At 51.0% G+C, this 25,600-nt stretch overlaps 2 protein-coding genes and 1 non-coding gene across 3 annotated transcripts; 1 reads left to right on the top strand and 2 right to left on the bottom strand.

The window, feature by feature from the left end:
- The first annotated feature begins 731 nt into the window (after window positions 1-731).
- LOC149281860 (U3 small nucleolar RNA-associated protein 6 homolog) lies at window positions 732-8,482 on the top strand. The gene is made up of 18 exons (XM_089498791.1): window positions 732-823; window positions 976-1,060; window positions 1,262-1,303; window positions 1,409-1,501; window positions 2,433-2,480; window positions 2,616-2,679; window positions 2,812-2,930; window positions 3,082-3,159; window positions 3,401-3,482; window positions 3,833-3,914; window positions 4,019-4,200; window positions 5,087-5,166; window positions 6,462-6,641; window positions 6,767-6,850; window positions 6,955-7,064; window positions 7,204-7,270; window positions 7,471-7,543; window positions 8,325-8,482. Exons 1-18 carry the CDS (start codon window positions 732-734, stop codon window positions 8,480-8,482), a joined length of 1,719 nt encoding a protein of 572 aa, XP_089354917.1.
- A 4,046-nt stretch (window positions 8,483-12,528) lies between these two features.
- On the bottom strand, window positions 12,529-12,600 carry TRNAT-CGU (transfer RNA threonine (anticodon CGU)). Its single transcript has one exon. It is a non-coding gene; the product is annotated as a tRNA-Thr (tRNA).
- A 2,491-nt stretch (window positions 12,601-15,091) lies between these two features.
- Window positions 15,092-21,404, bottom strand: LOC149281858 (rab11 family-interacting protein 4-like). Its single transcript, XM_089498874.1, has 11 exons — window positions 21,310-21,404; window positions 20,337-20,471; window positions 20,038-20,073; window positions 19,592-19,691; window positions 18,828-18,931; window positions 18,209-18,349; window positions 16,705-16,786; window positions 16,115-16,252; window positions 15,775-15,909; window positions 15,408-15,551; window positions 15,092-15,208 (listed from the first exon to the last, which is right to left on the bottom strand). Exons 2-11 carry the CDS (start codon window positions 20,447-20,449, stop codon window positions 15,092-15,094), a joined length of 1,110 nt encoding a protein of 369 aa, XP_089355000.1. The 5' UTR covers window positions 20,450-20,471; window positions 21,310-21,404.
- Window positions 21,405-25,600: the final 4,196 nt, after the last annotated feature.

Below are 25,600 nucleotides of genomic sequence, written 5' to 3'. Positions count from 1 at the left end.
AGTGACGTGTGGGAGTTGTATGGATCTGGAAAGAGTGGGGTGTGGGATGAGTATGGATCTGGAACAAGTGGGGTGTGGTAGGAGTATGGATCAGGGATGAGTGGGGTGTGGGATGAGTATCCGGAATGAGTGGGGTGTGGGAGGTATATTTATCTGGAATGAGTGGGGGTTTGGAAGGAGTATTTATCCGGAATGAGTGGAGTGTGGGAGTTGTATGGATCAGGGATGAGTGGGGTGTGGGAGGAGTATTTATCTGGAATGAGTGGAGTATGGATCTGGAACGAGTGGAGTGTGGGAGGAGTATGGTGTACTTGCGCATTATATTTAATTGAGCCTGCCAATAGCCACTAGTTATAAGAATTTATAACCTCATTTCCTGCTGGTTTTATACCCGTGGGGTTGGGGCCCAAAGAGGGACTGGCCCTCCCCAAAAAGGGACGTTTGGGACTTATGCCATAGTAAACAGGGGCTTGGCAGCTATGGAGACCGAATGGACTCAGCAGACACTCTCATCTGGGAGCTCCTCCACCTGGGTGTCTGCTCCCCGCATAACTACCACATTGCCCAAGCTGCCATGGGCTAATCGGCTAATCCTCTCTCCGGCTCTTAGTAAACGAATGCAAGACAGTGAAGCCCGGAACGGGCGGAACCATAGTGCGGGCGGAACTATAGTGCGAGCGCCGGGGAAGCGCACACAGGAAGTGGATACTGTTCACGTGTGATTAGTAGGAATGGCTGAGTTTGTACAGCGGCGGATTGAAGACAGGATTCCGGAGTTACAGCAGTTGGAGAGAGTGGGGCTTTTCACCCCCAAGGAGATCAAGTGAGTCGGGTCCCCCACCCTACGGCCCCGTTCTTCCTGCTTTGGTTCCAGGGGTTAGGCTGAGGGAACGGGGTAAAACATCTCCTGCCGGTTCGGCCCCGTGGGTTACAACTACAGGCAAGATTTGGGATTTACTTTGTGTCTTTTTCCAGATCGGTCATCAAGAAAGTAACGGCTCTAGAATACAAAATAAAGCGGCGATCGGTTACTAAAGCAGATTTTATCAACTACGTCCAGGTAAACGTCTCCTTCTCCGGCTTTGATCCTGGCCGCGGGATGTTGTGTCGCCGTCTGATGCGCGCAGAATCTTAATTGTTGCATAACGACGGGATGGGCGGTTGGGTAAAACGAGGTGCCGGTCGCCATCGCCGGGAACGCGTCGGGTGAAACGTCCCTTTCCGCCGGTTTTTTAATCGCTGTTATCTTTGCTGCTTTTAGTATGAAATAAACTTTCTGGAGCTGCTGAAGAGGAGACGGACGGTGAGTGTGATGTCAAAAGGGGTCCGGGGAGCGTCATCTCGTTCTTCTGCGTCGTCTTTTAGCTCCATGTTTCCAGGTGCTTTTATGCTGCTGTTCTCTTTGCAGAGAATCAGATATTCCTTCAAGAAAGGAGAAATCGATTATTCCATCGTGCAGAGAATCCACGGCCTCTTTTATCGTGCCACCAATAAGTGGAAGGTGAGTACCGAGCTGCTCGTTGCTTCCGGAGGCCATCTAGCTGGACTGTTTTACTTCTCGCCCCTTGGAGACACTGGAAGCATTAAATAGCGCATGGTCGCAGGCGTTCCGGTAATGCAGACGGCCCCTGCCCCATAGAATCGTTCTGGAGAAATGCCCCGTGTGCTAGCGCGCATTTCCCGGCGGGGGCGAGGCTGGCGCGCGTTTCCCCGGCGGGGGCGAGGCTGGCGCGCGTTTCCCCGGCGGGGGCGAGGCTGGCGCGCGTTTCCCCGGCGGGGGCGAGGCTGGCGCGCGTTTCCCCGGCGGGGGCGAGGCTGGCGCGAGGCTGGCGCGCGTTTCCCCGGCGGGGGCGAGGCTGGCGCGCGTTTCCCCGGCGGGGGCGAGGCTGGCGCGCGTTTCCCCGGCGGGGGCGAGGCTGGCGCGCGTTTCCCCGGCGGGGGCGAGGCTGGCGCGCGTTTCCCCGGCGGGGGCGAGGCTGGCGCGCGTTTCCCCGGCGGGGGCGAGGCTGGCGCGCGTTTCCCCGGCGGGGGCGAGGCTGGCGCGCGTTTCCCCGGCGGGGGCGAGGCTGGCGCGCGTTTCCCCGGCGGGGGCGAGGCTGGCGCGCGTTTCCCCGGCGGGGGCGAGGCTGGCGCGCGTTTCCCCGGCGGGGGCGAGGCTGGCGCGCGTTTCCCCGGCGGGGGCGAGGCTGGCGCGCGTTTCCCCGGCGGGGGCGAGGCTGGCGCGCGTTTCCCCGGCGGGGGCGAGGCTGGCGCGCGTTTCCCCGGCGGGGGCGAGGCTGGCGCGCGTTTCCCCGGCGGGGGCGAGGCTGGCGCGCGTTTCCCCGGCGGGGGCGAGGCTGGCGCGCGTTTCCCCGGCGCGGAAATGACGTTTGCTACGTTTTGTATTGGAATTCAGTGGACGAAGTTCTTTAGCTGTTCATTCTCTTTTTCAGGATGATCTGCAGCTCTGGATGTCCCATGTGGCATTTTGTAAGAAATGGGTGAGTCTTGGAATGCGCTCGGCGTCACTTGGCATCAGTATGTCGCTGACTGGCCCCGCTAGCGAGCGCCGGCGTAATGCTCTCCTCCAGCTGTACGCAGAACGTCTCGCCCACCTCATGTTTTTTTCTTTCTAGAATTGCAAACTGGAGCTCAGCAAGACCTTCTCCTCTCTGCTGGCCGTCCACGCGGACAAACCAGGTGAGAGCGCTTTGTACCAGATTCAGGGTCTGTCCTGTTTGGGGGAGGGGGGTGATGTCACAGAAATCTGGTTTATGAAATGCTGCGTCCCCCTAAAATGCTGCTTTTTATTTATTTATTTTTTCTTCTCAGGTTTGTGGATCATGGCAGCCAAGTGGGAGATGGAAGATCAGCTTTCGTCTGAAAGTGCGAGACTCCTCTTTCTCCGAGGTTTGCGCTTCCACCCAGAGTCACCCAAAGTGTACGAAGAGGTGAGCCCTGAGGTGTCGCTAACATGGCCGTGCCGGTCTTGGCCCCCAGGGCACCGGTTGGACAGCAGCGTATATTCATTGCGTGGAGTGGGTGTGATTTTCTAGCCGTGGGTGCGCGTCGTTGATGTGGAATGGGACTTTTGTTTTTTAGTATTTTCGAATGGAGCTGATGAATGCAGAAAAACAGAGAAAAGAAAAAGCCGATCTAGAAAAGGCCAAAATGGATATCGTAAGCAATTTTAGCGTTCTTTACTAAATGCTCATTGGGGACCTCGTCTGGGGCGCCTCATTCATTACTTCATTAAGCGACTCGAGCTTGTTGGCTCCAGGTCCAGAAATCTTTACATAATCCTGATTGTAGAGTCAATGGGGGGTCTTTGCTGCTGCGGTGGGCAGGAGATGGGCTGTTATCCCCCCTGCTGGGTGGTCTCTATTTTACATTTACCGATATGAATGTGTTTATACGGCAGGGTGAAGCGGAGTATTCTGAAGAAATCATTAGCGGTGGGCTCGCCAGAGTCGTTTATAAATCTGCAATCCAGAAAATAAAAGGTAAGAAGCAGAATTCTTCTTAATAATTTGATGGCAGATTTTAAAACCAAAACCCCACATTTGGCCTTCTGTTCTTCCCCTTGTTGGTTGCGGCAGTCTGACCCCCTGGGAGGCCGTTCCATGCAACTCCTTTTACTCCACGAGCTGTGTGTGAAGCGTCTCCAGAATAATACGATTCATTTAGAAGCAAAGAGATGACGTTTGTATTTTGTACAGAGGGAAGCGCTTTCCTTGGGTTCTGTGCTCGGGGAGTCACGGTGGACACAATGCTGCGTTTCCTCCTCCATTGTTTGTCCTTCGCCCGACGTCAGTGGGTGTATTTTCTTTATAAGCGGCGTCTCCTCCTGCAGGTGCCGCGTTCCATCTCGGTCTTCTGTCCATCGCCAAAATGTTTGACTTCACCCAGGACCTACAGAAGGAAATCCTTGACGAGTGAGTGTGAGAGACGGGCCCCTGACCTCCAGGGTAGATGCGGTGGCCTCTGTTTTTAATTAGCATGCTTGCGACAATTAATCCGACTCCTGTCTTTGTGTCAGTCTGCAAGCCGTCCATGCGCAGGATCCTCTCATGTGGGACTTCATGGCCCGCCAGGAGCTGGAGACGGAATCCCCATCTTCGTCAGAATACACTTCCAAGCAAGGAAAAGCTCTGGACGTGGGACGCAAGGAGCAGCGCTGCGGGGCCGTCTATGAAGCGGCGCTCGAGGCCGTGCAAACAGGTCTCGGAAAGACTTTATTCCGCTGCCGGGTTCCTCTCCCCGCTTTTACACAGGCTGGGTTATGAAGTGGTCGTTGTGCGCAGAATGTCTAGCGGACTGTTTAGAGAGGGCGAGAGAGTAATATGTTGGGGTTATTGCAGGAATAACAAAATCTATCAATTGTGGTGCATGCGCCAGATGGACATCTAGAAAACAATTGATGTAATATACAATTTGCTAAACAAATACACACGTGCCAGCGACCCGACGCGTTTCGCCCTCAAGGGGCTTCCCATGTGTAGAACTGGCTTAATACGGACGCTGTAAGCTTTAAGGCCCGCGTGAATCCCTCACCAGCTTCAATTCGGGGTTCGGAAGTGGGGCGATCGCGGACGTCTGCCTGGATTGTAGGGTCAGACGTCTGGATTAAGATGAAGCCGCTTGAGGGCGAAACGCTTCAGGTCGCTGGCACTTGTTTTGCAAATAGATTGTATTTTATATCAGTTGTTTTCTGTTTGTTCAGTTCTGCATTTTAAACATTGATGCAATAAGCATGTATTTAATGTTGTTTTTTACGCTCTAGCCCGTTGTTTTTTTTGTTTTGCCGCACGCTCCAGAATGTATCGATTTCGTATATTTTTCTTTTTGCTCTAACTTTGCCAGCTGGAGGTGTTGCGGCAGTTCCTCTATTACATCTTTTCTCCCTTGATATTTTTGTTTGTTTTCGTTTACGTGGTTTATATTACAGCGCAGACCAATATGCTATCGGATAATACTTTAGATTAGGACTTCGATGTTAGAGCAGGCGTTTGCCATCAGGTTGCGTTAATAGCGCATTGAGCGGCAGCTTTGTGGAAATGATTCCCGGTGACGTCGGCCGCTGACCGTCTCGTATTTCTTGCTGCAGCGACCATGTGGGATTTATACATAAACTTCTGCCTGGAGCGATTCAAGCGCAAGACGAACAGCAAGGAGCTGCAGCAACAGGTTAGTGCTGAATGTAGATTGGCGTCACGTGTGGCCCTTTCTCGATGGCGCTTTATAGATCGGCCCTCGGCAGCGTGTTGCCTCCATGCTGTCCAAGTGGTTCTCCAAGGTAGTTGAATCTGAGGTGCTTACAGTCTAGAGGTATAATGGGGAGGCCCTGTCCCCAGGAGCTGATGCTTGAGTGGGTGTAGTGGGGGGTCCGTTCCCAGGAGCTGACAGGTGTAGCGGCGGTGGGCCCGTCCCTAGGAGCTGACGGGTGTAGTGGGGCCCGTCCCCAGGAGCTGACGGGTGTAATGGGGCCCGTCCCCAGGAGCTGACGGGTGTAATGGGGCCCGTCCCCAGCAGCTGACGGGTGTGTGGGGGGGGCGTTCCCCAGGAGCTGATGCTTGAGTGGGTGTAGCGGGGGGCGTCCCCAGGAGCTGACGGGTGTATTGGGGGGGAGTCCCCAGGAGCTGACGGGTGTAGTGGGGGGGGCGTCCCCAGGAGCTGACGGGTGTAGTGGGGCCCGTCCCCAGGAGCTGACGGGTGTAGTGGGGCCCGTCCCCAGGAGCTGACGGGTGTAATGGGGCCCGTCCCCAGCAGCTGACGGGTGTGTGGGGGGGGCGTTCCCCAGGAGCTGATGCTTGAGTGGGTGTAGCGGGGGGCGTCCCCAGGAGCTGACGGGTGTAGTGGGGGGGGCGTCCCCAGGAGCTGACGGGTGTAGTGGGGCCCGTCCCCAGGAGCTGACGGGTGTAATGGGGCCCGTCCCCAGCAGCTGACGGGTGTGTGTGGGGGGGCGTTCCCCAGGAGCTGATGCTTGAGTGGGTGTAGCGGGGGGCGTCCCCCGGAGCTGACGGGTGTAGTGGGGGGGGCGTCCCCAGGATCTCACAGTCTGATGACTGATTACTGTATCGGTGACTCGGGTGAACTGTTTTCCAGAGACGGGAGAGATTATTTTCTGCGTTTCGTGGAGCAGACGAAGCCCGTTTGCTGTCTGAGGATAAATGCGCAGAGTGGGTAAGAGGCCGTCGTGTTCACGCGCTGATTCCTGTGAATCCCTCCCCCCCCTTTATTTTTATTTTGCTAGTTTTTATTATTTATGATCTGTAATCCCTTCTTGTGTACCCGGGAAACCCCAAATGGTTTAAAATTTTATATGTAAATCAGAGGGGCCACGAGCCTCACTAACAATAACCCCCCCCCCCCCGGCTGTGGCGCTGCTTCCTAGGTTCTTCCACCGTAACGAGTGAGAAGTATTGTTCTAACACCTTGCACGGCAGTTAAAGCGTTAACTTTGCTGGCGGCATGTTTTTCAGATATCCCAACTCGTGGCTTCCGGCGAATCCGCGTCTGCGGTGGACGTTGCCGCAGCGGCCACCAAGCTATTTAGTGGCTCCGTAGCTCTGTGGCTGCTCCGCCTGGAGCTTCTCATCCAGGAGAAGAGAAGTGTCGTGGCGGAAGTGTTTGAGGAGGCGTTTAGAGACGTCGGGGGCCGGGTACGTCCACCTTTGTTTGTTTGCCAGAACAATTGACCGGCTGGGGGGCCGGGCTGGTCCTGGGGGGGCGTGCAGGCTGCGGGGGGTAATTGGGGGAATAAGGCCACTTTCTGTGTCTTGCGCAGGACCTTTTACCTCTGTGGACATTGAGAGTTGAATGGAGCGAGAAACGCGGCGATCACCCAGACGCGACCGAAGCTCTTTACCAGGTAAACCCATCTACCGCACTCTGAACACTCTCAGCCGCGCTCTGTCTGAAGGTCGTGGGGGTCTCTGGCCCTGGCCATGTTAACGGTGTGCTAACGCTTTGCAGAAAGCCATCTTGGCCCCAGTTCAAACTGTATCAAAGACTATGAAAGAGAAATACTTGGACTGGGCGTTCAGGACAAAGGGATACAAGAAAGCAAAAAAAGTCTTCAGCAGGTGAGCCGCCCATCCGCTGTGCTACAGTGGGGAGGAATAATGTTTTATGTATTTCTGCCCTCTACATGATCTCACTGGCATCTTGCTCTCTGCGTGGCGCGCCCGCCCTCTCTGACGCTCTCTCTGTGTCGTCTTACAGTTTGCACGAGTGCCGCCCGTTCTCCGAGGAGTTTTTCCAAAACATGATTGAAATTGAGAAGGGGCAGGTGAGTGTTTGCTTGACGGCGCAGATGCTGGTTCCAGGGCGGATATCTACTACCCCGGCCATTTGCATGCAGATATAATTCATGTTCATTTATGTAGCGCTGTACAGTGTGTCTGTTAATATTATTTGTATGAGTTCCACGCTCACACACTACATAATCCTTTTTTTTTTTTATTCCCCCCCCCCCCCCCCCGTGGTCAGGAATCATGTGAAATGCAGAATTTGCGGGAGTATTACGAGCGAGCCTTGAGGGAGTTTGGAGCCGTAAAGCCTGGTCTGTGCCGCCCGCGCCGCTTTTTTTGTCGCGCACCCGCCCGCACCGCATTTTGTTAGCGCGCGCCCACACCGTTTTTTGGGTGATGCGCCCGCCCGCGTCGTGTTTTTGTCACGCTGCCTGCGCCGCTTATTTTCGCGCGCCCGCCCGCGCCGTTTTTTTTCGTGGCGCGCCTGCCCCCGCGCAGTTTTTTTCGTGGCGCGCCCGCCCGCGCCGTTTTTTTCGTGGCGCGCCCGCCCGCGCGCAGTTTTTTTCGTGGCGCGCCCGCCCGCGCCGTTTTTTTCGTGGCGCGCCCGCCCGCGCCGTTTCTTTTCGTGGTGCGCCCGCCCGCGCAGTTTTTTTCGTGGCGCGCCCGCCCGCGCCGTTTTTTTCGTGGCGCGCCCGCCCCCGCGCCGTTTTTTTCGTGGCGCGCCCGCCCGCGCCGTTTTTTTCGAGACGCGCCCGCCCGCGCCATTTTTTTCGAGGCGCGCCCGCCCGCGCCGTTTTTTTCGAGGCCCGCCCGCGCCGTTTTTTTCGAGGCGCGCCCGCCCGCGCCGTTTTTTTCGAGGCGCGCCCGCCCGCCCCGCTTTTTTTGCGGCGCGCCCGGCCGCGCCGCTTATTTTCGCTCGCGCGCCCGCGCCGTTTTTTTCGCGGCCCGCCCGCCCGCCCCGCTTTTTTCGCGCCCGCCCGCCCGCCCCGCTTTTTTCGCGCCCGCCCGCCCGCCCCGCTTTTTTCGCGCCCGCCCCGCTTTTTTCGCGCCCGCCCGCCTGCCCGCGCCTCTCATTTAATGTTCTTGTTGCAGGTCTGTGGTTGGGTTATATAAAGGAGGAACTCAGTCATCCCGAAGGCAGGCCCGAGAATTGCAGCGCCCTCCACTGGAGAGCCATGAAGACACTTGAAGGAGACAATGTGGAGCTATTTATTAGCCAGTACACATTGTTACAAGCAGGGCATGTCTGACTGCTTTTTATCAAACGTTTCTCATTGTGCTTCCCAGGGGCCCTATTCACAATTATTTCTTTATGTTGTGTTTTTGCTGTTTAACCTTTCGTGGGGAATAAAGAAATCTCTGTAAAACAGCCTCAACCGCTTTATGTGCACGCACACGCCAGCTCACATGTGTATATCGTATGTTCATACATACATACATACTAAATTCCCCCCCCCCACCACCACAGCCCTCTGGCCACACCTACAAGGAGGTACAATTCAGACGCCGACTCATTGGGGTTATGGAATAGTAAAGCCGAAGGGTTAGAAGCAGCGCCCCCCCATTTTGTTAAATCTTTATTAATCTACACACACACACACACACACACACAAACAATCGCCCCTAAAATGGGGAAAAAGCCACAGTTACTGGCAACGGGACAGAGCAGTGTGCGTTTGCAGGGTTACACCATTGCATTCACCATTATTGGGGTTTTAAGGCTGTAGAACCCTGTTTTACCCTCATAACCAGCTCTGCGCTCCTAGAAAAGGAGGCATCAGAGGGACTGGGCAGACTGAACAGGGACACTTGGAATGTATCAAGGCCAGATTTCTCGCCACTCAAAACGATTTCTCCTCCTAAACCCGTTTGTGGGGGCGTGGTCACCAAGCATAGCTTTTTTTGAGGGGCGGATCTAGAAGACGGCAGGGGCGTGGTCTAAGCGGAAGCAGGGTTACGTGTCTCCGCGGAACGTGGTGACGTCACGTGCGGACTGTGGTGACGGCTGGGTTAATGGAGAAAAGGGAAGAGCCGAGGGTAAGTAATTGAGTGAGGGGTAGTGAGTGGCAGTAGGGAGAGTTAAGAGTGGGTAACAGCAGCAGTGGGAGCTGAGTGTGAATGGGAGCTGAGTGTGAGTGGGGAAGGAAGCCCCTCAGAGAGTGGGTGTGGCCCGGTGCAGAGCCCCTTGGGCACAGTTTATTCGGTGGTTTTTGTCCACTGGCTGCTGGGGTTATTGTGAGTGGCAGAGGTTGGTGTTGGTGCCGGTGACCGGGGGGGGGGGTAAAGTTGTGGGGTTTGAATGGACATTAAGATGGATTTTCATTCTCTGCGCAGGCGCATGATGCGAGGTCGCTCTGCGCCCGCGGAGCATGTGGTGCGTCAGCCGTCTCCATTCTTCCTCTAGACTCTGACAGAGGTAAGAACGAAATCTTCCGGTTACGGTCTCTAGAGTCTCACGCAGAATTTATAGCATAGATTCAACCCCCCCCCCCCGGATTTATAGCAGAGATCCTTGCCCCCTTTGGACTCCTCTTCGGCAGGGGCCCCCGTTGGACTCTGAAATCCCACTGTGGCCGTTTAAACAGCATAACTTGGGGGCCGTTTGCCAGATGAATCGAGCGATAGGCTCTCTGGAGCAGAGCTGCTGGGTCCTTCTCCGCTGTTGCTCTAATCACAGAATGACATCATAGGATCCTCCATATTTGCTATTTCCTCAGCGGATGTCGCTTTAAATATCTGTGGCCTTGAAGACGAGGATCTCTACGGGCGATCTGACGGAAAAACACACAACTGCGGCTGGGCTCCGTGGTCGGTGGCCGGTGGGCTTCCGTGGAAAGGAGCTTCAACCAACTCGGGAGATGATGTTACTGAGAACATGGAACCCGATGAAAGCCCCGACTCCGAGAGGGAAGATTTTGCTGAAGGTGGATTATTTTAACTCTTCCCTTTTATCATCTCACTAGGATCATTCGTTCCATTACTGGGCGCAGAGCGTCGTCTCTGCGCCGCTGCCGGATCCCACAGAGGTGTGGTGGGTTTCACCAGCTAATGTGTCTTTGTCTAACCATAGTCTTGTTCTATGTTTCAGAGAATCACATGCTGCAGACCTCTGATTCTGAGAGTGTTGGCTCTGATTCATCCTGCGAGGCCTGGGTGGAAGGTGGACATCTTTACACCGGGTTTTTTCAGGAGGAGGGCGAGAAATACTATGAAGGTTCCCCCCAAACCAGGAATATGCCAGGCTGTACTTACGAGAAGGAAGACTGGGACGCAGAGATGCTTGCCCTTCAAGACCACCCGTACGGTAGGACATTCCACTGAGTGACCCCCGGTGTTACTGTGTTGTATGTGTGACAGTCCTGTTTACGGTATGTGGTCTGTAACACATTATTGTTATAACATCGGGGGCTCCCGTTTCTGGCGGATCCAGGTGTGGTCTCCTGCGTTCACACCCAGAATGTTTGGCGGATATTTGGAGGTGATTGCGCATGAATGCCGGTCGAGGTCATTCTGAAGCCGCCCGTATGTACTAATCGGTTCTCGTTACCTGCAGACCAGGCCGCGCTGGATGACGTCTTTTGCTTTAAGCCTTTAGTGGTCTCTGCAAACCCATGGGCAGACGAGATGCCTTTCATCCCGAGTGTATGTCACACTCCCTCCATGGGGTGGCGCTGTGTGTCTAACGCTGCAGTGGAGGGGCAGTTTGAGGATGCAGAACTATGAAATGAGGAGAGTTTGAGAACAGCTGCTTCTTATTGGAATTTACATTTTAAACTTGATCCCCACCACGAACTGGAGCTGAGGACTGGGCCAGAAGGTCAGGCTGCAAAGAACTTCTTGTTTGCATCTTTTGCCCAAGTCATTTTCCTTAGAAGAATCTGTCCTAAAGGTAATCTAATTCCCCTTTATTTGGGGTCAAAAAAAAAAATACACTTTTCTGGCCTGTGGGCAAAATGAGTGACAGGTGGTTTTCGTTGATTATGGGAGGATAGGGATTGCAAAATGCAAACCTCCACCCGGTGCTTGACCCGCTGGGCTGGCCAGTAGAAGTAGGGGCCGTGTATCTGGTACTTGACCCGCTCGGCTGGTGTTAGGTCATTGTTCAGGACAATTAGTTTATGTATTTATGTCTCTATTGATGTAGTGATCTATTTCCTCTCTGGAGCTTTATCTACCCTGTTCTCTGCTGGAATCTGACATTACTGTCTCATCGCTGCCAGAACGAGGAAGCGCCTGCACCGGAAAATCTGCTTCTTGGATTCCTCGTTGTGACATATTCCACAAGTTAAATGTTAATCATTTTTCTGTTCTGTATTTTTACTTCAATCCACTATGTGGAAATGTTCTGGCTGTAGCCACAGAGGAGGGATTGTTTTTTGCAGGACGTGGCTCTTAAACCTTATCCTGCTTTCCTCTGAAAGGCCAGGTTTTTGGGTCGGACGGCACCCATGTTACGCTGCTGGTTTCTTGTTGTTCCTAGTTTAGTAGGTTTGTGGTTTATTTCCTGTTCCTTTAAAAACAAAGGAGCTTGGAATAAAGATGTGAATTTCAGACACGTAGATTGTGTATGTAGAATATTTAACCCATCACATGCCTTCCTAGCATCCATCGGCATCATTCGCCTGCTGTTAGCAAAACACTATCACTGTTTGATGTAGCGCCCTCGTATTCCACAGCGCTACACAATGGGCACAGAGCTCCCTCTGGTGGAGCCAGAGGCGGGGATGCACCATCAACCAATTCCCAGAGCTCCCTCTGCTGGAGGCAGGCGGGGATGCACCCTCACCCAGTTTCACGGGACCATTTTAGTTTATGGGACGGTTCCCCAGCCAGACGCCATTTACATGCGTGAGATCAGAGATTATTCGGGACGTTAAAAAGGAAAATATAGCACTGTGGGTGCAAGAAGCGGATATATATATATTTTAATGGGATGGCTGGAGGTGATGTGAATAGAGGATTTTTCTGTGCTGTCCGTGGGTGGGCGTCTGATGCTGCGCGGCAGGCACCGACGGGGATCGAACCCATTTTTAACTTTGGTTTACGAAGCCAACGCCTTACCGCTAGGCCACCACGCCACGCCGTCTTTCTGCCGAATGGCTCCCTCGTGTGCCCGGTACAGGGGGTCGGTGCAGGTGACTTTGCAGTTGGTACCGGTGGGGGGGAACGAGACTGCGTTCGGTAAACAAATAACGGATTCCCTCTGTTTCATAACAAAAGCGCCTCCGAGCGACCTATCAAGCAATGAGCAGGAACGCTAACCACAGAGAAACTTATTGCGGGCGTAAAAACTAACAGGCACGGACGGGGTTCGAACCCGTGATCTTCGGTTTACGAGACCGACGCCTTACCACTTGGCCACCGCGCCGAGCTGGGGTGTTAAAAATAGAACTCGTAGCTCGCCCTATACCGAGAAGCCCTCTTAGGAGTAGCCCCGGACTCTGTATGTACAAAATGCTGATCTCTATAACTCGGGTCTTCCCTATGCTGGATGCATTTTATATAGGTGCTGTCTCTACAATCAGTCTTTTTTTCTATAGGTGCTGTCTCTACAATCAATCCTTTTTATATAAAGCTGTTTTTAATAGATCCTTTTTCTATAGGTTCCGTGTCTATAATTATTCCTTATTATTTATGTGTGGGCAGTGTAGGTATTTGTAAGCTGGTGTGTGTCTAAAGACAGGAGTGTGAGGGCAGTGTATGTGTATACACGTGTGTATGGACAGGCTTGTGTAAGGGCAGTGTATGTGTGTTTGTGGGCATGTGTGTAAAGGCAGTGCGTATAGGCAGGTGTGTAAAAACACTATATGTGTATATAGTGTTTATGGGTAGTGGCAGTGTATGCGTATTAATGGGCAGGTGTGAGTAAAGACAGTGTATGCATATATGTGTGTTTATGGGCAGGTGGGGGTAAAGGCAGCGTGTATGTGTGTTTATGGACAGGTGTGTGTAAGGGCAGTGTAAATAAAATAACCTCTGTAAAAAAAAAATAGCCGGGGGGAACAATTTTCCATTCTTGCCTTGGGTGCAAAAGGAGCTAGCTACGGCTCTGTATATAGGTGCTGTGTCTCTATAACTGATCCTTTTTATATAGGTGCCGTGTCTCTATAATAGTATAGACTCTATGCATGTATTCGCTCTACTTATAAGTTACTCGCTGTTTATATAAGAGCAGCCTCCCTCCATGGTGTCTTCACGTTCTGTATTTAGCCGTACGCTGCATTTATTCCGGAGTCAGTGCATGAGGGGAGCTAGGGAAGTGGGCTCCCTGGGGTCCAGGGCAGAGCTGTGACTGTTATTGCGTGGCCCCTTGAGGACAGCATCACTGTGGTTGCTTCGGCCTGTTACCTGTCAAATGGTGGGGTCCCCCCTACCTATTGTGTATGTACCCTGGGTCTAGGGCAGAGCTGTCATTGTTATTGTGTGGCCCTTGGAGGACCACATCACTGCGGTTGCCTCTGCCTGTTACCTGTCATATGGTGGGGTCCCCCCTACCTGTTGTCTACCTACCCTGGCTGCCGTAACGCAAGTGGAATGAAGTTCTCACGCATGCATTTTTATTATAACATAAATTCATGGGGGCAGCTTTGTGGAAAAATTACCCCCAGTATCTAAGAATTCAGCCACCCCCCACTACCCCCGAAAGGGCTCATGGGAAGAGGTCAGTATGGCATCCAGATTTGGGCCTAACAAGAGAGAACCGTGGCTAAAGAGAGAGAGAGAGAGAGAGACAGCACCTGGGCTAACAAGAGGGATCCAGTGCCTGGGCTAATGAGAGGGAACAGGAATCGGGGCTCTCCACAGTGACTCGGTGCCCGGTGGTGCCGCGCACACAGTCTGCGTCCATCTCCGGCCTTTAGCAAACGGCTACAATTTACATGATCGCATGGATCACGCAAAGCGATTGTACTGATGATTGATGCAAATCTCCTCGTACTATTACTAGTGATACAATTTAATGAAGAATACAGCAAAGGAGCGCAAACAGACAGAGCCGGCGCCACACTTTAAGAACCAGCGCAAAATGTACAAATCTCTACTTTATTTACACATTTACAAGGTGTGGAAAACCGTAAAGAAATGGTCCATGGGAATGTATGGAGTAGGATGAAGGCACAAACCCAGAAACCCATGCAAGTGATCCAGTTACTGCCCCGGTACATACCCCCTGTACGTACGCACCCTGCCGTCATACAGAAAATGATAAGCCTTCAACAGAGTGCACAATCTGATGGGCAGGGGGGGCTTGCTTTTCATAGTACATACCCCAAAATGGGCTAGTGTTAACCCTTTATGGGTCAGCAATCCATTGGTTTATTTACAGATGCTATACATCTCCCACCGCTTGGTATCTCCAGAACGACCCGGGGCAGGCATCGTCTCTTTTGAAGTTGTGTTTACAAAATTACACTCACATGTAAACATATGTGTAGACTGGAGCGTGCTCTGATCCTGCTTCGAATGGGACCTGGAGGCCTCTAGAAGTCTCTAATATGCCATCCCAAACGCTAGGAAGCTAACAGTCTATGGTCTGTAAACAGACGTGACAGAGCCGGTTGGCATAAATGTGGCTTAAAAGAAGAGCATTCATGTGAGAATCAGGGCAAGCTGCTCACACGTATCCAGCCTCTCGAGGGCTATCCATCTGCAGCAGACACATTTTACATGCCTCAGAAAACGAGGGGATCATAAATGTGAATGTTATATTCGCATTTTACCAAAACGGCAGAATTCCGATGATGGCCACGGGCATGACTTCTACAGACAGATATTTAAAAGTGTGTCACCATATTCCCATCAGATCATGTTCTGTGCGGTAAAAGCGTCTTCTCCGATTCTTGCTTTCGACGGAGGGGAGATTAGTTTTTTATTTCCAGTATGGAGGGGTTATGATCCAGAATGGCCAGGATGATTTTGTCCATGTATTGCCGTAGTCGGTAGTTGATCTCTTCTTGTTCTTTTAAGGCCTCCACGAGCTGCAAACAAATAATAAAAATGGTAGCGAGGGTTTGTGGATAGACTGGGCTCTCATTACCTGATGTCCTGAGTCGCAGTATTAAATCGCTGCGTATTACCGCAACAGCGCAGACTGTGGCCCCTGAGAAACACGTGTAAAACTTCTGTGGGGAGAACATGTCTCTTACCTCATCCCTGGGGGGAGAACGTGTCTCTTACCTCATCCCTGGAGGCAGAGTCTATTTCAGCGGCCAAAGACTGAGCCTTGGTCTGGGTGGAAAACAGACTTTTTGCCTCATACAGACTGAGGCTGAGGATTTGGCCATTTAAGTCGTCGTTCTGATCCAGGAGCTTCTGGTTATCCTGCAGACAGAAGGGACGGTCAGTGATGGACACGTGTGAATCAGCGTAACACCCGTGTGCAACTTCACACATAAATAACATTGGCGATATTATGAACTCAAGCTCGTGGTAATCAACCTGCACCTATGGCAGACATTAATGATGTTGCATGGGAATAAGCTGTGAAATTCTGAGGCCTCCAAAGTTCCTTTGTTCTGGAGATCACAGTGTCAGAGGTAATCACCAGTTTGAGCTTCCTGATTTCTTGCTCCAGTTCTGCTTCCCTGGTCTTGGCGTTGAGTTCACACTGCCCAGAAGACAAGCTCCGTCCTCTGCTCATCTGCAAATGGTCCAGCTCCTTCCTCAAGTCTTCAATGAGCTAAAAAATAGTAGTTTATTGATTAAAGAGATGGAGGGACATGTCAGAGAACCGAATGATAAGCAGGAAGACACACGGTGTGACTTCTACAGATTTACATTCATGGTACAGCAAGGGTCATGGGAGTAGCTACTTCCCAACTCTTACCCCCTGTGGTGTAAATACCAATTGAGCCGAATGCCCAAAGCCCAAAGAGCGGACTCACATCCTGAGTGGCTTCCCTTTCCTTCTGGAAGTGCAGCCGGCTCTGTCTCAGTTTATCCATCATTTTCTTGTACAGATCCATCTCATCTTTAAGCCGCAGACTGGTGTCTTCCAACTTGTCTGACATCCGCTGCCTTTCCTGCAGCAGCAAAGATTACATTTTCCAAGTTAATCAACAGCAAATGAATCAATAGAGCTCATGCCTCATTCATTTATAGGTGTCTGGTATTGTGAGAGTTCTAGAAAATCCAATTAAAATGTAAAAGAGGAATTTCACAGGAACTCGGCCACTAAGCTGAGGGAGTGAGATGTGTTGAGCCAAGACCTAGGAGATGTACCTTTTTAACCTTATTGTGGGCTCAGTTTACAAAGTTTGGACTGACAAGCACCGCAGGTATGCTGTAAATGGCAGTCTGGGGGAAGACCCTGGGCTGCAGAGACTCTGGCCCCACCGTTTAAAGAGAGTTTAAAGGTTTACGAGAGGGTGGCAGAATTTTGGTATTTCAGACAACTCTGAAGTCAGAGAAACCTAGACGCTGAAAGCAGATCGGTGAAGTCGGCATGTCTCATCTGAGGCCCTGGGAGGCTCACCTCGTCTATCTTCTCTGTCTGCGATTTCAGTCTGGTTATGGACGTTAATAATTCCTCATTTTCCTCCTCCAGTTCCTGAACCCTGAAAAATAAATCACAATAAAATGGCTGCACCGATGCCTGCTTGGAATTTTTGCGGCAGTTTTGAGCTGCTGGTATCATCTATCTTGCCCTTTCCAGCTGCTATCAGAGCTCAGGCCTACTCCTCGCTTTGCACTGTATACATTTGTGTACTTTACGTAATGCTAACCGATGTACTCAGCGCTTTACAGTTTCTTGTATAAGAACAAAGGAAGCTACAATGAGTTCAGCCATATAATAAGTACAGCACTCAACAGACATTACGCTTGGGGTTCAATACATATGAAAACATTAAGAAGGGCCGTCCCTGTCCCACAGAGCTTACAGTCTATTTTTTCACCGGATTAACATCTTCCACTTGCGATTAAACGTTTCCTTAAAATTTTTATCTTGAGATCCATTCCCCATTTTAGTGGACCTCCTCTGAACTATCTCTGGAATATCAATATCCTTCAGAACTGTCCCCAATACTCTAGGTGAGATCAGACCAGAGATCTGTAAAAGAGCAGAAGCGTCTCCCTTTTCCTGCTACTAATAGCCCCTCGCTATACACCCAGCACTGTTTGCTTTTTCTGCCCCTTTAGTTGCATTGCCCACTTACCTTTGAATCCTCAGAAACAATTACCCCCCAAGTCCATCTCTTCTGTTGTCGCTGACAGCACAGGGGCCTCCTATACTATATTCTGCATTGGGATTTTATATCCCAACTGCATAATTTTACATTTATCAACTTTAAACTGCAACACTCTCCCTGGTTCTTCTAACTTTAAATTGCCACGCTCTCCACCATTCTTCTAACATTAAACTTCAGCTGCTCCACTCTTCCCCATTCTTCTAACACTGAATTGCTTCTCCCCCCATTCTTCTAATTTACTTAAATCATTCAACATCTGGCTCGCCTCACTAGGACTGTCTATATCTGCTTTGTAATATCCCTACTGATATTATTAGAAAGTTTGGGTCTATGACTAATCCCTGAGGGGGGGACACTAGTAACAAGCCAGTAACCACAAACGTCTGCCTCCTGTCGCTCAGCCATTGCCTTATCCATTCAACTATTTACCATTAAAACCCAAACTCTGCAGTTTATTTAAAAGTCCTCTATGGGGGACAGTCAGATATATCACTGTGACATATACTGCCCCTCCCTGAAGTATTATCTCTTACTGAAATCCAGATAGATAATATCAACTACCCCTCCAGGGGGTATTATTTTAGTTACCCAGTCCAAAAAAAAATGAGTTGGTTTGATGCGATCTCCCTGCAGTAAACTCGCGCCGTTCCTTATCTGTGCCCTGAGAAGGACTGCTGCTGGTACGCGCAGAACGGAATATACCACCCGGGGTCAGCGCTGAACATATTAAAGTTCATCCTGAAATGAGACATGTGAAGGTCTCTGAGACACAAATGCTTTGGCCATTACCTGCCACTCAGTAGTTCAGTCTCTGTGTTTTTCTCTTTCTGGAGCTTGCCAAACATTTCTCTGTGCCGTTTGAGTTCCTCATCCATGACCTGGTCTGATCGCGTCTCCTGATCTTTTAGAAGCTCCTCTAATTCATGGACTCTGAAAGGATGTGAATATTGTGAGACTGTTATCACAAGCTGAAAAGGGAAACAATGGAATTTTCCAGGGTATGACAAGGCCATCACCTACCCAGGATAATATATTCGGCCCACCTTCATCCATACAGGCCATACATTATGGTCTATATATATATATATATATATATATATATATATATATATATATATATATATATATATATATATCTCACCTATATACTGTATAATAGATGGAAATGGTTACATATGGACTATAATCTATATGTTAAGCATTGGCATATTTTGAATGGGCAATATCCTAGGTCTGACCAACAGCAGCTCCCCCGCCACTTACACCCATGGTCTCTGTCCTCTATTTTGTGAGTCACGATATAATACGTTTCTTTATACCCACTATCATTCCCACGTATGGCAGCCTAGCCTTAGTCTCTCCTTGTATGCGTTGCACCTTGTAACTGCCCCAGGCTGGCGCGTCTTACCGATGGACCAGCTGCGTGTTTTCATGTTTCAGTTTGCTTTTGACATCCCCGCAAGTTAAGTTCTCATTTTCCAGCTCTGTCACCTTCTTCTCTAGGAAGCTCACCTGCCAAAGCAAAAGGAGATGTCAGCAAGTCCCAGATTAAGACCCATGTCTACCTGCATTATATTGTGTGTCGCACACAGTGCATCGCAGTTTGCTGCGCATGGGGCAGTGTAGCCGCACACTAGTCAGGAAGTCCATGCTGACCGCTGCTGAATGCACCTAAAACGGGCACGTGAGCCTAAGAACTGGATCACGGAGCGATGGAAGAAGGTGGCCGGTCTGATGGCTGGGTGCGTTGCTTACCTGGAGAACACGGGGCAACGGGACGCATCCATGGAGGCCGCACCTAGCAACTTACAGGACCTAAAGGACCTGCTGCTAATGTCTCGGTGCTGGATACCGCAGCACACCTTCAGAGGTCTAGTGAGTCGGTGCCTCGACGGGTCAAAAGAGGGACCTACACAGCATTAGCCAGGTGATCATAATGTTATGGCTGATCGCTGTATATACGCACTCGTTAGAGCAGGCCCTCCTCAACTATTGTTTCTGTGAGTCAAACTGTTTTGACTTTTGCTCCTTGTTCTGTCCTGATTAAACAGTGTACAGTGCTGTGGAATATGATGGCGCTATATAAGAAATAAATAATAATAACCCTTTCAGTGATGTCATTATCACACACTTTGACTCAAATAAAAATAGCCCGACACGTGCCCTTCCTACCTTTTCGGTGATGTCATTGTCACATGAGTCAATGCTGTCCCGGAACAGATCCTCGGTGCTGCCATTACTGCTGCTCAGGTTGCTGTTGTGGAGAAGTTGCCTGAGGACACCAGAGGTCATTGGTCACCATGATCAGCATAATGAAATTAAGACCATCCGTGGACTGCGGCCCATCATTCATTATGAAAGATTCATTCTGAATAGCATATTTACTTAGTACGTATCCCTCAGGCTATTTTATAAAAATCCGTTCTACATACGTGACATTCTCGATGATGTGCACAAAAGCTACAAGACCGGAGAGGACAGACCGTTATCCCCAATTTGCATGCACTTGTCACATAGGCAGCCATGTCGTCAGATACAACCCCTTGGGCATTGGAGAATAACGGACCCTCATACTTTTCTTAAGTGCTACAGACTCCGACCTCCCAGAAATACTGTACCTGCCAAACGCCGTGCTGGAGATCTTCCTGTTAGGGCTGCGAAGGGAGGAAACACAAGCTGTTGGCATAGAATTCGTATATTGTAATCGAGCCACTGATTTCTACCTGATTTTGCATCAGAATCAATATCCATAACACAGCGGAGGCCGTGACGCCGGCAGCCTGTGGTGTGTTAGCATGAGGCTGATGAGAGGCCATGACACTGACAGTCATACATATTCAGGTTCAATAATCACAACCCTTATTCTAGATGTTTCTTCCTCTCTTACCTCCGATAGATCAGGCTGTAAACACCTCACCTGTTGGCTTTCAGGCTTTTTAGCCTGGCTTCCAGGTCGTTCAGAAGGGTAATTTTTTTGCAGCACTGGGAGCAGTACATGTCTAGTAAGTCGTCATTGTACGTTCGTCTCATCTTCTGCGGCGTTTGTCCTGCACTGTTTAACATAACAAATGGTTTATTACAACACTTCCTGTATAAACAGGAAGTCCTGGGTAAGGTGGCAGAGGTGGGGGTTCCTCTCATTTGTCTCCAGATTGGATTCCACCTATGCTTTCTTTACAAGATGTATGTGTAATGTATGCCGAATTACACAGTCTGAGTCCAGGTATCACTGAGTGTTTACCCTCCCTGGGCTAAGGGTCCAACCCCAAGAAAAAGTTCATGCTTCCGATATGTTGTATGATGTCTGCAGCACTAGAAACGTTCCCAGACATCGCAGACGGTGTGTAAAACGATCACGATGTCTGTAACGCTTTCTAACCCCACTGACTCACATGCAGCCTGTTTGCTAATTAACATGACTACGTGACCGTGCATGATTTTGTTTTATGGAGGCCAGAGTTCATTGGATGTAGAAAACATGGAGCCCTGAATGGCATTTAGATCTGTCCTTCTACTTTGTGAATACCTAGAAGAGACAGATGAGCCCAGATCAGAGTAGGCATTGGTTTTGCTCTCGTCGTCCTGACACGGGCTGCTGGGGCGGTAATCAGCATCTTCACCTTCTCCGTAGTCTTCAAACTGCTCCTCGTTACTGATTAAGGAGGCCGTGGAGTGCGTTGAGAAATCAGCTGACGGGTTCAGGAGGTTTCTAGGGAAATATAATTTCATCATTTCATTTAATATCGTCAATGTTAAGACGTTATTAATTCCCCAAAACCCCCTCAAACCACATCTGGCTCAGGCCTATATATATAATGCACACGCACATACGTGGACATACATTCACACACGCACGCATATATAGCGGAAACAATACAGGTCCCACTTACCGGTCTCTAGGGAGGTAGAGGCCATCCAGCTCTCCAGTCTTGTTTTCACTCGGACCCTCGTCTGATGTTTCCGAGCTCTGAGTGCTCTCAATTGCGCTGTCCGGATCGGACTCATGGAGGAGTCCACACTGCGTCAATGTAATCCGGTCTTCGTCTGGATACGACTCGGAATCACTGTACGTGCTCTGCCTGTCCATGGAGATCCTGTCTGGCAGCTCAGTGCTCTGTTCCTACACAAGGAGACAACATGCAACTTACAGCTGCAAATGCAACATCACAGAGCGAACGCCTTCGGATCATAGGCATTATCGTCAATGATTCCCAACCTTGAGAAGCGCTAAGGTGTATAAAATAGACTGCGTTTGCTGTAAGGAGGACTTCCTCACCACGGAGAGCGCCAAAAGGAAGCTCCGCTCTGGCTACGGATGGTGAACCGCGTACAGTAAACACTACTTACCTCTCAATTACATGCTCTAGGACACGATCGAGGGGCTGAAAGGGTCCCTCTTTCTCACCCTAATTTCTCTTAACAACCTGAGAAGCAGAAGGCGCCAGTTACCCCGTTATGCAGGACGCAGCTTCAATAGAAACGGTAACCGGCAGTGACCCTGATATTATTCTTCCGGGGCTTCCTCTCAGTACATCTCCCAGAATTATGAAGAAGCTTTCAAAATCCAGCTTTCTACATTCGTCCTGCCCCACTTATTGCCTGTTCCCCTCTGCCCCAACCTGGGGGGGGAGGGGGGGGTGTATTGCTGGCACAGCGCCCTCACCTTGCCCCTGCGGGGGTATTGCTGGCACAGCACCCTCACCTTGTCCCTGTGGGGGTATTGCTGGCACAGCACCCTCACCTTGCCCCTGTGGGGGTATTGCTGGCACAGCACCCTCACCTTGTCCCTGTAGGGGGCATTGCTGGCACAGCACCCTCACCTTGTCCCTCTGGGGGGTATTGCGCTCGGGATGAGCTCTTCCGATCACTCTGTGGGACTCAGAATCGGACCCGCCCATTGCCACCGTTGCTGGGTGACAAGAAGCGTCTCTAGGGCTGCGCATCTCAATTACGTCATCAGGTCGCGTGTCAGGAGGGGAAGGAGTTTCGGGCCAGTCTCACTGGCCACGCTCACTCCTAACTCCGCCCGGATACAGACAGGAGCTGCGCGTGCGCCACATGTAAACGGTATGACGTGTGTAACATGTAAATAGCATGACTCATACAATATGCGTATAACATGTAAACGGCATGCTTGTGTAACATGTAAATAACATGACTTATACAATATTTATATAACATGTAAAAGGCATGATGTATGTAACATGTAAAAGGCATGATGAATGTAACATGTAAGCTGCATGATTCTCACAGCATGTATATAACATGAAAACAGCAGTGTGTACCGGAAAATAGTATTATCCCTGCATGGTCTGGGCAATTGTGGGGGTCTCCCGAACAGGCCTCTGATCACCTGCCTGGAATTTGGTACTGTTCCTCCTAAAATGGGCCACTTGGCAGCTATAGTTGTTAAGGGGAATGTGATTGTCTCCTCATTCTCCTTTTAAAGGAACCCCAGTCGGCCCTCCTACCGATGAAATAATGTGGCGGACGGCACTCTGTAAGGATATCCATTCATTTATATTTCTACCTTAGGGTGAAGCTGCAGCTCATGGGGTCTGACCCTTCGCCCACTGGCTGAAGCAGCCAATTAGTGTCAGGAAACAACTGGGAGCACTTTCTATGCATGTGCTTGGGGGTCTTATTAGTGCTCGGGAAGTCCCCAGCTCAGGGGCCGTCTCGGGAATTCCCCAGCTCGGGGGCCGTCTCGGGAATTCCCCAGCTCGGGGGCCGTCTCGGGAATTCCCCAGCTCGGGGGCTGTCTCGGGAATTCCCCAGCTCGGGGGCCGTCTCGGGAAGTCTGGATGGGGTTGTAGTACTCTGTTACCTGGTGGTAGAAATCCACATATCCCGTGTGATATTGAGGGCGTTCTCCGTGTTTTACCCCCAGCACTCCATACACCAGCTCATCACGCCCTGGAAGAAAAAGGATCTGTCACCATTTTCTCCTCCGTGGGGACAGGAAACCGCCCCAAGCCCCTTCATCACGGATTACATGTATGATGTGACAAGAAATCCCAACCTTTAATCGCGAACACTCCACGGCAAAAGTCCTTGAAATTTATTCTTCCCAAGTCATTTGGGTCCAAGAATTTAACAAGTTTCTCCACCTGTTGGGGGAAAAAGATTTAATGTCTTTCCAAATCCCCGCGAAGACGCCCGCAGACACACCCAGAAGCCTGCATCCCTGCACATTGGCCCCAAAACACACGCAGACGCTCGCATTCCCGCCCATTCGCCCCAAAACACACGCAGACACCCGCATTCCCGCACATTCACCCCCAAACACACGCAGGCTCCCGCATTCCCGCACATTCGCCCACATGCACACGTAGACGCTCGCATACACACCCAGTAGCCCACATCCCGGCGCGTTGGCCCCAAAACACACGCAGATGCCCGCATTCCTGCACACTGGCCCCAAAACACACACAGACGCCCGCATTCGCTCGCATACACACGCAGACGCCCACATTCTCGCACATTGGCCCTCAAACACACGCAGACGCCCACATTCGCTCCCATACACACGCAGATGCCCGCATTCACGCACGGACACCCACATACACATGTAGACTCATGCAGCATTCGCATGAAGACCAGGTCCTCATGCTCCATGAGTGGGTTTTCCGGAAGCGCGCTGTGGATAGACCTGCATAGTGTGCGGAACGGCAGCCTTTGGTGCCCGTATTAGGGAGCCCTTTGCCAGTCGTGGCCCCAGATCTCCCCGGCCTCTGGAGTCTCGGCGGCTGCTGTGCGTTTGCGGCAGAGATGGTGCTTAGGGCCCCCAGAGGGTATGGGGGTAAAATAGAATCAGCCCATTTTAATGGCGATCATGAATAACATGATTTATTAAACTCGTTATTTGTGCTGCAGTGATTGCATTTAATTGCTCATTAAAACACCTTGCAGTAGGGGCCCTACATCTTTCTAACTAGGGCCCCGAAAACCCTAGAGCCATTAGAGCTAGAATGACTCAATCTAAAATCAAATCTAAAACCAAATAAGGATTTTAAATCCGAAAAGAAATGGGCAGATCTGCCGTAAAATCCGGTCTCCCCGACACCTCCCAAAGCGGGGGGATTTTTGGGGAGATGCGCGATGAATAGCCACCGGTCTGCGCAGCCAGTAAAGCCCGGTGTCCTCACCTCATCTCCCCGAGCAAACTGTAGCCCCAGATCCATGAAATGTTCCACCTTGATAAAGCCGTCAGCATCTTCATCGCACACGTCGAAGACCTGCTTCAGCCTCCTGAGGAAGTGCAGGAGATGCTGCTGGGTCCCCGCGCCGAGGCCCGCACACTCCATCAGGGAGACTAGCAGCAGCTCGGAACGCGGAGCCTGGGCACAGCCGCCATCATCACTTCATCATGAGCTGGAGCCGGGGAGAAGCGGGGAGGAGTGGAAGAGAGAGAGAGACAGACATGGGAGGAGGGATGGAGGGATCCAGAGAAGGAGCGGGAGGGGAGAAAGCAGGAGAAGAGATGAAGATGCGTGAGGATGGTGGATGGCACAGGGCAAAAAAGAGGAGAAGGCAGAGGATGACACCGGGGATACGGCCTCCGTTACCTAGCAATGTTTAAATGAAGGGGCAGAATGCTGTATTCGGTGTAACGTATAAGGGGGCTGCTGTATTCGGTGTAACGTATAATGGGGCTTCTGTATTCGGTGTAACGTATTACACTGTATTCAGTGTAAGGGGGCTGCTGTATTGGGTATAACGTATGAGGGGGTTGCTGTATTCGGTGTAATGTATAAGGGGGCTGCTGTATTCGGTGTAACGTATAAGGGTGGCTGCTGTATTCGGTGTAACGTATAAGGGGGCTGCTGTATTCGGTGGAACGTATAAGGGGGCCGCTGTATTCGGTGTAACGTATAAGGGGGCTGCTGTATTCGGTGGAACGTATAAGGGGGCTACTGTATTCGGTGTAACGTATAAGGGGGCTGCTGTATTTGGTGTAACGTATAAGGGGGCTGCTGTATTCAGTGTAAGGGGGCTGCTGTATTCGGTATAACGTATGAGGGGGCTGCTGTATTCGGTATAACGTATAAGGGGGCTGCTGTATTCGGTGGAACGTGTAAGGGGGCTGCTGTATTCGGTATAACGTATAAGGGGGCTGCTGTATTCGGTGGAACGTATAAGGGGGCTGCTGTATTCGGTATAACGTATAAGGGGGCTGCT

Source organism: Sceloporus occidentalis, unplaced genomic scaffold, assembly GCF_023333645.1.
Source record: "Sceloporus occidentalis isolate IW3139 unplaced genomic scaffold, rSceOcc1.0.p SCAF_126, whole genome shotgun sequence".
Classification (NCBI taxonomy): domain Eukaryota; kingdom Metazoa; phylum Chordata; class Lepidosauria; order Squamata; family Phrynosomatidae; genus Sceloporus; species Sceloporus occidentalis.
The sequence above is the reverse complement of the archived record's forward strand: the minus strand, read 5'-3'. Positions and strand labels throughout refer to the sequence as shown.